Source organism: Canis lupus, chromosome 3 (genome assembly GCF_003254725.2).
Source record: "Canis lupus dingo isolate Sandy chromosome 3, ASM325472v2, whole genome shotgun sequence".
NCBI classification, from domain to species: domain Eukaryota; kingdom Metazoa; phylum Chordata; class Mammalia; order Carnivora; family Canidae; genus Canis; species Canis lupus.
The window spans coordinates 1,827,271-1,840,299 of NC_064245.1; the positions used below are offsets into that span (position 1 = coordinate 1,827,271).

Sequence of the window (13,029 nt, forward strand, 5' to 3'; positions counted from 1 at the left end):
AAAAATCATTCACCATGATCAAGTGTGATTTATTTTTAGATGCAAGGGTGGTTCAATATTCACAAATGAATCAACATGATACATCACATCAATGGAGACAAAAGGTAAAAACCCTATGATCCTCTCAATAGATGCAGGAAAAGCATTTAACAAAGTACTACATGAATTCTTCATAAAAACCTTCCACAAAATAAGGTTTAGAGGGAACATGTCTCACTATAATAAAGGCCGTGTATGAAAAACCCATAGCATTAGAACATCATTCTCACGGTGAAAAACTGAGAGCTTCTCATCCAAGGTTGGGAACAAGACAACGATGTCCACTGTCACCACTTTTATTCAACATAGTATTGGAAGCTATAGCTATAGCAATCAGAAAGTAAAAGGGGAAGGTATTCCAACTGGTAAGGAAGAAGTAAAACTTTCATTCTTTGCAGGTGAAATGATACTCTACATAGAAAACCTTAAAGATTCCACTGATAAACAATTAGACCTGATAAATGAATTCAGTAAGGTTGCAGGATACAAAATCAATGTACGCATATCAGCTGCATTTCTATACACTAATAAAGAAGCAGCAGAAAGAAAAGAGAACAATCCCATTTATGGTTGCACCAAAAATAAAATACACCTCGGTCTAAATTTAACCAAGGAGATGAAAGCACTTAACTCTGAAAACTGTAAAACATTGATGAAAGAAATTGAAGATGACACAAACAAATGGAAAGACATTCCATCCCTATGGATTGCAAGAACAAATATTGTAAAAATGTCCATACTTCCTAAAATAATCTACAGATTTAATTAAATCCCTATCAAAATGCCAACAGCACTTTTCACAGAACTGTTGCTAACACTCCTAAAATTTGTATGAACCACAGAAGACCCTGAATAGCCAAAGCAATCTTGAAAAAGAGGTATCAAAATTCTAGATTTTAAGTTATATTACAAAGCTGTAGTAATCAAGAGAGTATGGTACTAGCACAAAAATAGACACATAGGTTAAGAGAAAAAGAGTAGAGAGCCCAGAAATGAATTTAGGATTATATGGTCAATTACTCTTTGATAAAGGAAGCAAGAATATGCAGTGGGAAAAGTGCCTTCAACAATGGAGTTAGGAAAAGTGGACAGCAACATGCAAAGGAATGAAAGCGGACCACTTTCTTACACCACACACAAAAGTAGACTCAAAATGAATTAAGGACTTAAATGCAAACCTGGAACCATAAAACTCCTCAATGAGAGGATAGGTGGTAATTTCTCTGTCATCAGCCACAACAACATCATCCTAGATATGTTTTCCCGAGGCAAGGAAAATAAAATTAAAAATAAACTATTAATATGACATCAAAATAAACAGCTTCCACATAGCAAAGGAAATACCCAACAAAACTAAAAGACACCTACCCTAATAGGAGAAGATATCTGCAAATGACGTATCTGATCATTAGTATCCAAAATATATAAAGAACTCACACAACTTGACACAAAGAAAACAATCCATTTAAAAATGGACAGAAGAAAAAAAATAAATAAAAATGGGCAGAGGACATGAACAGTCATTACTCCAAAGAAGACATACAGATGGTCAAGACATATGAAAAGATGCTCAACATCACTCATCATCAGGGAAACACAAATCAAAACCACAAGGACATAGCATTTCACATCTGGCTAAATGGCTAAAATAAAAAGCACAAGTAACAACAAATATTGGTGAAGATAATGGAGAAAAATGAAGCCTCATGCACTGTTGGTGGGAATTCAAACGGGTATAGCCGCTGTGGAAGACAGTATAGAGGTTCCTCAAAAAATTAAAAATATAACTACCAAATGATCCAGTAATTGCATTACTGCATATTTACCCAAAGAACAGAAAAACACTGATTCAAGAAGACACAGGGACCCCTGTTTACTGGAGCATGGATAATAGCCCAATTATAGGAGCAGCCCCAGTGCCCACTGACAGATGGATAAAGAGGGAGCAACATATCCATACAATGGAATAATATTCCGCCATACAAAGGAATGGAATCTTGCCGTCAGCAGCACGGGTGGAAATAGGGAGTATGATGCTAAGTGAAATAAGCCAGTCAGAGAAAGACAAATATCGTAGGATTTTACTCATAAGTAGAATTTCAGAAACAATACATGAACCAAGGGGGAAAAAAAGACCATCCAAAAAACACAATCTTAACTATAGAGAACAGTTACCAGAGGGCAGGTGGATGGAGCGGGAGGTGAGGGGTGGGGTGGGGGTGGTGGTGCTTAAAATAAGGGGGTTGAGAATACTCTTGTCTTGGTGAGCACTGTGTAATATAAGGAATTGTTCAATCACTATATTGTACTAACTACCCCAAATTAAAATTTTAAAAAAGAATGTCTCGATTTCCTAGATTTTCTTTGATTTCCTTGATTTTCCTACAATTTTAAAATAGACGGAGCTTCAGTTTTGCCCTGCCCCAGGATAACCAGCAGAGGGAGTCTCTTGAGGAAGATCCAAGTAGTTTTATAAAACTTCAGGAACTAAACAACAACAAAAACCCTTCAGAAACTAAATTTTCTCTCTATATTTAAAATGTATTATTAAACTAAATTTACATTCCTGCAACATATAAATGAAAGCTACTCTCAAAAAACTATAAACAACAAAAAACCCTCAGAATCGATTTTCTTTATATTTAAAATGTATTATTAAACTAAATTTGCAACATATAAATGAAACCTACTCTTAAATATATAGATGGATAGAGAATCTAAATACTACATAACAATCTGATACATGCATTCATTTATTAACTCATTTAGCTAATATTTGCTGTCTGCTGAGTTCCTGAGACTCTTTTAGGAACTGAGTATATCAATGAATCAATGAACATGAAAGAAAATATAGTACTTTATGTATTAAAATATATATAGGTGTGTATATATATGTCTAGGTGTATAAAACAAGTAACAAAATAGGATATAATGTCAGATAGGGATATGTGAGGATAACAATAAAGCAGGTAGGGAGAGAGTAATGAGGGAAAGTTGTTTTAGATGGGGTTATTAGGGATGAACTTTCTAAGGATTTTGGCAAAATTGGAAGAAAGAGAATGTGTCATCTGATTTCCTGAGGGAAGAGCATCCCCATCAGTTTTAAAAACAAGTTTAAAAAAATGCCTGAAGTAGTAATTCATGTTTTTTATTTTTGCTTAATATTTCTTCTTTTCCTCCCTTCCAGGCACATGGAATGTAGTTTCTGGCCCTTTTGTGTTGTGATGGGTCTTACGGCAAATTCTGTCCAACAAATCGTGGAAAGAAATAATGTGTGTCACTTCTGGATTGAAGCATTTACTTGTCTGCTGGAAAACGTACGTTTCTTCTTTTCTCCTTTCAGAGCAATAATTAACGGTGGTCAAGGTATTGAGCGTTTTCTCACCTGTATACCCTTTAATAAAAAAGGTAGACCCAACAAGACAAAACCTTTGGTTTTAAGAGTTTTTTATTTTGGAGTTAATACATTACTGCAGAATAATCCAGCCTGTCCTGATGCGATAGGAGCGCATGAGTCTGTTCGAAGAGAAGCGAGGAATCCACAGGGGCTGGAGAAGAGCAGGCCCCAGAGGCACGGAAAGGAGGTGAAGTTAGAAGTAAATTTGGACCATATCACACAGAACTATGAAAGCCACGGTTCAAGGTTTGGAATCTTTACTGAGTGGTGGGAAATTATCACAGGGGGATGTTGAAACAAACCCAGAACGTTAGCCTAATCTGTGAAATTTATGTTAAAAAATATGATTTCTCATTTGAAGTTGTTATTTAACTCACCAAAGGCTTAATATGCTGTGCTGAGAACTTAAATCATAAAATGGTGATTTAGGAGCTGAAAAGATTTCAAGTTAAATCCAACACTTTGGGTAAGTTATAACATAAAGATGAATCTACATATTTTTCCTACTGGAAACGTTTAGAGATTTACAAAATGTAGGAAACAAAACTTGACGAAAGTAAAACCAAACAACAAAACTTAAAACTGACTCAACCACCTTAAAGTTGTATTGGAAAAAAAGTACATTATAAATTAAAATATAGGGGATCCCTGGGTGGCTCAGCGGTTTAGCGCCCGCCTTCGGCCCAGGGCGTGATCCTGGAGTCCCGGGATCGAGTCCCACGTCTCCCTCTGTCTCCCATGAATAAATAAATATTTTTTAAAATAAATTAATTAATTAAAATATACATAATTTATGCTGCAAAAGAATGCTCTTTGTGTTATTGGTGCTCTATTCAAAAAAGAGAAAGAGTTTGGCTATTTTTCTCATTTCTTCTCAATAAGAAAGGAATGTATCGATCACATCAACGGCTAGGATTGCTCCGACCTTAAGCAGAGTCACAATTCGCAGTGGGGGCTCAGAATGGGTGCATGTGGGTGTTTCGGTGGCCCTCAGGTGGCCCTCATTCACCTACAGCTGCCATATCAATGGCACAAAAAACAGGTTTGACTGGATTTGGCAGTGGCTTTTCCTCTAACGGTATTTTCAAGAGATGGGACGGCTTGGGGTTGAGTTCCCAATCCTCTTCTGCTGTAAGAAGTGGGATAAAACAGTGTCTCCAGCATCAAATGCAATTAGTTCTTCTATTGACTTGCATTTGTAATGTTAAGATCATACTCCTCTGTGAGGAGAACTGATAACAGATTCATTCTCACGTACACACTAATATCCTTGAAAACCGAGTGGATTTGTTTGACGACTTATCTCTGTGTCTCTGAGATCACAGCATTAAGGAGATGTTCCCGGATGACAGCGGGAACAATACTTCTGAAATATTTGGCTAATACGGATTGTAGATCCTGTTCTCCCCTCCTCCTCCTCCCATATGCGTCCCCTCACCATTATTTGAGTATTCGGTAGTGGAAGGGGTGGGCACCCCGGGTGGCAGCAGGGCCATTCCCACTAGCCCAAAGCTGGAAGTAACCCGTGTGGCCACTGATGGGGGAGCACGTAGTGCTCTGTACAGACCACGGGAGGCTATGCAGCAGCAAAGGAAGGAAATTCTGGAACATGCTGAATTTTAGAAAGAAAGAGAAAGAATATACAGCGGGAGCCAAAAGGTACTCAGCAGACAGAGGCGTAGGAGAGACACAGGAAGTCCTCTCTAAGGCCTTTCTTGAAATCAGGCCGTTTTGAAGAGAATGGACATCCCTGGGAAAGGTGAGTCCAGCTCCAGAAACAGCAGCTCTGGCTGCAAATATAGTGACTGGGGATGTGGCATTTTCCAGCGATTCTAAGAAGCACATTTAACCCACATGTTAGCATCTTAGAATTGGAGTGTCTCCTACAGCGGAGGGTCCCTAACAACTGCTGTGAGCCGAGCAAGAGCCGTGGCCCGCCACCTGGCCCGCCTGCAGGAAGGCCGCACCGGGCCTTGGCGCCCGGGCAACCGTGGGCTCCCCTGAAGGAGAGGTAGACACAGGAGACGGGGGTCCGGTGCTGGTGGCACACGCGCCCCTTCCCGGGAGCTCACCTACAACGCCACGTTTGTCTGCGAAACAAACAACAGGGTGCACTGTGGGCCTCGGAAGCAAGACGCACGTGAGTGGAAGCGGTGGGTTGGCCTCTTGAGTTGGCTGGTTGCCCGTTGCTGCGATGACCTTCACAACACCGTCGCCCAACGCTGGCCAAACACAGCAGCTGTGTCACCGTCATGCCTGTGCCTGAGGTCGGCGGAGGGTCCGCCGGCTTCCACGACAGCCCCTTGCAGGGCTCGGCTTCTCAGGTGTCTGCCGCACCCGTCATGTGCTCACCCAGCCCTGCTCCCCAGCGCTTCCCGCTTCAGCAGCACACGTGCCCATCCGACACCTTTCTCCAGGGCCGTGGCTAAGGGTACGACGCTTAGGTCATAGATAGTAAATGTTGACCTCCATAGCAACGACTCATCTTACACAGTTGGTGTATTTTACAGCCACCCCAGCCGTGCGTGAAAGTTCTGTTTGCTCCACATCTTCCGCAGTATCTGGAAGAATCAGTCATCCTGCCATCTACTGGCTTGCGAGGGTTCTGGTGAGAAGCCAGCTATCATCCTGACAGTGATTCCTTTGGGAGATAATATGTCTTTTTCTCCTCTGGCTGCTTTAAAAATATTTTCTTTCCTTTTGACTTTCAGCAACTTGACTATGTATCCCAAGGTGTGGTTTTCTTTATCCTACTTGAGGTTTTTTTTTTTTTTCTTTTAAAGATTTTATTTATTTATTCATGAGAGAGAGAGAGGCAGAGACACAGGCAGAGGGAGAAGCACCGCTGGGCCACCCAGGGATCCCCTACTTGAGGTTTTTATTTGGAGTTTGTTAAGCTTTGTGATCTACAGATTGATATTTTTTGTTAAATTTGGAAAAATTCTGGCCATTATTTGTAAAACATGCTTTCTGCCTCATTCTTTTTCCCCCCTCCTTCTGTGTATTCTCCAAATACACACATTTTAGATGGTTTATTAATTCCCAGAAGTTACAGTTGCCCTATTTATTTTTCTCCTACCTTTTTCCTTACTACGCTCTTTGGTTAGAAATTTTCTACTGAAGATCTTTAAGTAATGCTCTCCAATTTGTTTTGAGGTGGTATAAATTTCAATTTTAGAAATTGAATTCATTTTTCTTTTATTTTAGAATTTGCACATTTCCCAGAATACTTCATCTCTTGAACCATTCTATTGATCTTTTCTCATGAATTCCTTCTTTTTCATAATTATGCTAAATTCTGTAGCTGCTAATTTTAGTATCTGAGGCACTTCTAATTTTTTTACATTGACTTTTTCCCCTTGGTAATGAAACCAATTTTCGTGCTTCATCATATATCATGATATTTTACTATATTGTGAATATTGTATATAAAAAGCAGTATGAAATTTTTAATTCATTTTGCTTCATTGCCAGAGAGTGCAAGCCACTGCCCCTCTTTGCCAGTTAGGGTAAAGGTGCTGGCATTAAAAATCTTTACAGAGTCAACGTGACCTGAAACTACTCACAGCGTTAGTTCCTGAGTTCACCTGGGATCAGCCCTGTCTCTGTTTTCCTGTATCATCACTGCCTTTTTAATCTTGCCCATATTTCAGGTGCAAGAAGGTTGGGATTTAGTGTAAGGCATTTTTGTTTTATCTTTGAGTTCAGCTTTGGCAGTGCTCCGAGATCCAAGGAACAACATGTGATTTCTCTCTGCTTCTCAGCCCCTCCTCCATGGCTGATTTCTTAGTAATATTCAGATTAGGGAAACTTACTTGGCTAAGTAATTTGTTCTTTGTTTGGACTCTTCCAGATGTAAACATCTCCTGCCATCTCAGTATCATGAAAAACTCAGCTGTTTCTGCCCCCGCAGAGTCTTCGCCGACAGCAGACCTACATCTCTATCCACCCATATCCAGAGGAACAACCATCCCTCAGGTACAGAAGTTGCTATGTTACTCTGTTCAACGAGGCAGCACTTGCTCTTCTCTGGAAATCAGTTTATCAAGCCTTTATTCTATCTACTCTCTTCCATTATCCTGCTAGGAAAAGATGTTCACTTAATCCGTTTTGTTGATGTTGCTCTTAGTATGATTCATAAAGGTTCCTTGGTTATTCCCCATATAAACTAGAATCGGAAGCCAGAGACCATTCATGTTTGACCTTAAATTTGTATTCATAGTTTTATATTATTTTTCACAAAATTTCCCCCAAATTAAATAAGCTGTAGGGCTCTAATAACTACGTCTCTCTTGAAAGAGTTAAAACACTTCATTCACAGTGCAATTAAAAAACAAAAATTAGGAGCTCTTGGATGGCTCACTCACTAACAGCATCCAACCCTTGATCTCAACTCAGGTCTTGATCTCTGGGTTCTGAGTTTAAGTTAAAACATTTAAACATTTTTAAAAAATGTTTAAGTAATCTCTACCTCCAGCATAGGGTTCAAACTCACAACCCCAAGATCAAGAGTTACATGCTCTACTGACCGAGGTAGCCAGGTGCCCCCACAGTGCAATTTTTTAAATCAAGGAGACGTTAAGACAGACGCAAGGTAAGTCCTACGTGGGATCTGCATCAAACGCTTTTTTCTCCCACTCCATCGTCTTTCACCTTCTCTTCTGCCACTTTCTATCCCTCTCTTTCTACTCAAGAAACAGAAATGAAGATAAGGGTAAGACGTCATAGCAAGACAGGGGAGGGTCAGAAAGCAAGAGAGATGCCATGTTGGAGGCAAAGAATTAGGGCGGATATCAGAGAAAGAAAAACAATTTTGAGGTACACTACGATTCTAAGTTAAGCCTCCAGCAAATTTAGATGTTGAAACTGCATTCATATATTCAACGTTACTGCATTTCAGTTTTGAAACATGAAGAAGGCACGACGGCAGAGGGCTGGAGGTGGGCCGGCAGTCCACGGGGAGTGTGGCGGAAAAGAGGGGTGGAAAGGGAGAGGCCAGGCCGTGGTCGGGGGGCAAAACAGGAGGAAATTTCATGCATGGAAAAGGCCTACACCCAACCCACACCCACACCACTGTTTTGATCTTGTAACTAATTCTTCTTTGCTTCCCCTGTCTCCCAGCTCAGAGGATTTGCTTAAAGTTATAGCCAAGCCCTGCTCAACACATTCCCCTCTCCCACACCTTCCCTCCTCACTCCCAGCCCACACCACACGCAGCAGAAAAGCAGTTTAGAGATCTCCCGTTGCTCCCTCACAGGCCCACGCTGCACACTGATCACTTCCAGCTTACTGCTTTTTAAAGATTTTTGAATTATATTAAAAAATAGGGGCTCATAGTATATGCTAAACTCAGTTACCAGTTCATCAGCCCAAATCCCATTGTGTTTCTATTGTAATTCTTCCCTCCAGCATAAATAATTCCTCTGCTTTTAATAAGTCTGTGCGGCCAGTCTGCAGCTCATAAGCTTTAGATATTCTCTGATACCATTTTTTTTTTTAATTTCCTGAGCCATGAATGGTCCCTGACAGCTCTCTGCCAAGGAATTGTTTTAGCTTCTGACAATCTATGGATAGCTGAAGCCACATGGATCAAAGTAAGAATATGGGACATCCTCAGTTATCCCAGCAAATCCTGAGGGAAACGAGTGTTCTGTCCTGAAGCATCAGCGTAGATTAGTGGGTTTTATCTAGCTGAAAGTGATGGCAAAGAGGGCCCTACACATTGGGAGAAAACTCCCAAATACATTTTGACACTTAGGTCTATTCATCTTCTATTCATCTGCCTTATGGTAGTTTAAGTAGACTTTCTAATTCCATGCACAGTAGAAGAGATTTATCACTTAAAATTTTCCCTGGAATTGAAATACCAAGATTGAGGCTTGTCTGTGTATACGAGGGACTTGGACCCTTCCTATAAGGAGTCAGGCTGGCAGTATATGATTGTATAATCATGAAGGACAATCAGTAGAGGATGTGTCAAAAACATGAAGTGAGTCATCTTATTTTTCTTTGTATCGAAACGTCACAGAATTTAAAGACATTAGAAGTCGTCTCTAGATTACAGCGAACGGATCCTGTAGTGGGCTGGGAATATTCAGCTGCAGCGTGGGCCTGTGAGGGAGCAACGGGAGATCTCTAAACTGCTTTTCTGCTGCGTGTGGTGTGGGCTGGGAGTGAGGAGGGAAGGTGTGGGAGAGGGGAATGTGTTGAGCAGGGCTTGGCTATAACTTTAAGCAAATCCTCTGAGCTGGGAGACAGGGGAAGCAAAGAAGAATTAGTTACAAGATCAAAACAGTGGTGTGGGTGTGGGTTGGGTGTAGGCCTTTTCCATGCATGAAATTTCCTCCTGTTTTGCCCCCCGACCACGGCCTGGCCTCTCCCTTTCCACCCCTCTTTTCCGCCACACTCCCCGTGGACTGCCGGCCCACCTCCAGCCCTCTGCCGTCGTGCCTTCTTCATGTTTCAAAACTGAAATGCAGTAACGTTGAATATATGAATGCAGTTTCAACATCTAAATTTGCTGGAGGCTTAACTTAGAATCGTAGTGTACCTCAAAATTGTTTTTCTTTCTCTGATATCCGCCCTAATTCTTTGCCTCCAACATGGCATCTCTCTTGCTTTCTGACCCTCCCCTGTCTTGCTATGACGTCTTACCCTTATCTTCATTTCTGTTTCTTGAGTAGAAAGAGAGGGATAGAAAGTGGCAGAAGAGAAGGTGAAAGACGATGGAGTGGGAGAAAAAAGCGTTTGATGCAGATCCCACGTAGGACTTACCTTGCGTCTGTCTTAACGTCTCCTTGATTTAAAAAATTGCACTGTGAATGCTGTGTTTAATTCTTTCAGGAGAGATGTAGGTATTTGAACCCTAAAGCTTATTTAACTTGGGGGAGTTTTCTGAAAAAGAATATAAAACTGAGTACAAATATAAGCAGAGGACGTGTCAAAAGAACAAAGCAAGTCACCTTATTTTTGTATGGAAACACTGCACAATTTAAAGACATTAGAAGTCATCTGCTAGATTACGTTTAATGGATCCTGTAGTGGGATTTAGCTGTATTCTGGCAACTATTCTCTATTTTTTCTCATCAAAGGCATCTGGATTTTTTTAAAGATTTTATTTATTTATTCATGAGAGACACAGAGAGAGGCAGAGACACAGGCAGAGGGAGAAGCAGGCTCCAGGCAGGGAGCCCAATGTGGGACTCAATCCCAGGACCCCGGGATCATGACCTGAGCTGAAGACAGATGCTCAACCACTGAGCCACCTGGCTGCCCCAACATCTGGATTTTCTAATATGAAATTACCTCTCCTTCACTCTTTGTAGTTTCGTTGAGACTGTCATTCAAGGTATATAGACTTCCCCCGCTTAGAGACAAGGGTCATTCACCCCAGGCCATCTGCACATCTGAACTTTGAGTCTTGAGTTAATAGAAGAATAAAAACCAAAAACCTTTTGGAGATGTTACTTGTCATCAGCAGCATGTTGATAAAACTGTCATTTGCTCCATCCGCCCAACTTCTCTGAGCTGTATCTGTTCCTATCAAGTGAGGCCTGGTTTTCTTCAGTTCTCTCACTGTCCATGGTGCCATCCCATGTCCTTCTAATAAATTCCCTTTTAATTAAATCACCTAGTTTGTTTGTGTTGTTTACACCAAAGAAAACCAACTCATACAAATGTGCTAAGTTAATGAGATGCTAGATGATTTTAAGAGTAATTAGCTACTTTATAATATGTCTCTGCTTTCCTAAGAATACAAATATTTGTTTTAATATTTAAATAAAAGTTCTGAAAGAGCTGTTTAAATACTCTGTGGGACTGCAACAAGGTGTGAAAGATTTAGTCAGGAAACAATCTCAAGCAGAAGCAGCAATCTTCTATGTGGAGAAAATGATGGATTGGTAAAGGCAGTTTTGGTGTTCCTAATCGAGAAGGGTTTAGAGCTAGGATTGCAAACTGAAGTATCTGTAGGGAGTGAGCAAGGATGCAAATGGGTGAGTCATCTGTGATACTTTCACTTCCACGGAGAAATAACAGCCCATTTTTATTCTTTGATTTCTTTACCTCTTCATTTTCTACCTCTGATGGAGATATGTGCCTAAAGACAGTGCTTAAATCTGAGGAAAATACCAATGCCAGTGCAATAATAAAAGTCAACTGAAACTCACCCTCATTTTCAGAGAAATAATAGGATCATAAGGACTCAGACACTGGAGAACATATGCCCTTCAGATGGGGCAACACTCTTTGGCTCTGGCCAATTGCTGCTTTGCAGGAAGGCTAACCCAGTAATGTTAGCTCTTCTGATTTCTTTTAAAAAGTAGCCAAAAATATTGATGCTTGATGCTTTCCCAAAATATACAAATAATCTGCTTATTATATTTAAAAATATGGGTGAGCCCAGGAAAACAGTGTGCATTCTACTCCTGACCTATACTAAAAGTTGGGATGTGGTAATCCATATAGACTTGAGGCATATAAAACACTTACTAAGAGACTTTAGGGGAAAATGGCATAACAGGAGAACCCTAGGCTTACCTCATCCCACACATACAACCTGATAACACCCATATCAGTGTAAATAACGTATAGTTTTGTAGAGAAGGTCACACTGAAGAGGGCTTGAAGGGCAGAGACATAATGGGGAACCAACAAGACCCACAGGACTGTCCATGGGAGGGGGTGATACCTCAGGCACAGAACAACAAGCCCTCACACCAGCAGCCTGGGCATGGGGAACCCACAAGGGAACCTTATGACATTTGGCCTTAAAACAAGAAGGCCATAATTCTGTGAGTTCTTTCAATCAACAGAGCTTAAAACCTGGATCTTTAAAGCTCAGCAGGCTCTGGGAGAGCCAGGAGGGGGAGAGGAAACTGAGTTCCATTCCTTCAAGAGACAGCACAACAAACAGCCTCACTGAATTACAGCATAGAAGCAGCAGTTGAAAAATGCGTGGGGAACATTTGTTTGCTAATCTCGGAGTGTGTGCTGGAGGGCCAAGGGTGTTTGGGAGACTTGTCCAGGAACAAGGGAGCTGGCAGGCACCAATGCTCTGCCCTGTTCCCAGCTGGAACCAATGCAGCAGCAACACTCTCTGCCTAATTTGCTTAACAGTGCACCATACTGCCATGTTCTCCTGTGGACATACCCTTCCAGGCCTTCTGTTCCAGGTCTTCTCCCATAGCAGGCCCACTCAAACTTTGCAAACATTGTGTGCCTTGCCCACAAGCCCTTATACATATATACCCCCTCCAGCCTGGCCAGCGCCAGCAGGAGTTTTGAGGGGGTGCAGGTCCCCTCCACCATTGGCCCCCACAAGGACCATGCTGTATCACATGCTTACCCCCATGTTCTCCTCTGGACACACCCCCTCCAACCCTGCAGCGGTAATTTCATAAAGCAGCTCCAGGTCTCCTCCCACAGCAGACCACTTAAACTTTACTAACATTGCATGCTCTGGCCCTGTGTTCTCCTGCTGATCTACCCTCTCCATTATGCTCTTGGTCAGAGCCCACCCAAAGAGGTGCCACAAGCCTGGCAGGATGGAAGCAGCTCTAATAAAGACCAGCACTCCCAAAATGACTCTTTCC

At 41.4% G+C, this 13,029-nt stretch overlaps 1 protein-coding gene across 1 annotated transcript in view; it reads left to right on the top strand.

Moving 5' to 3' along the window:
- Positions 1 to 316: 316 nt before the first annotated feature.
- Positions 317 to 13,029, top strand: part of LOC125754810 (uncharacterized) — a 55,349-nt gene continuing 42,636 nt past the window's right edge. Inside the window, exons 1-4 of the mRNA XM_049108110.1 lie at positions 317 to 404; positions 3,544 to 3,682; positions 5,443 to 5,867; positions 7,290 to 7,414. Coding sequence (XP_048964067.1) covers positions 317 to 404; positions 3,544 to 3,682; positions 5,443 to 5,867; positions 7,290 to 7,414 — 777 coding nt within the window. The remainder of the gene's footprint in view (positions 405 to 3,543; positions 3,683 to 5,442; positions 5,868 to 7,289; positions 7,415 to 13,029) is intronic.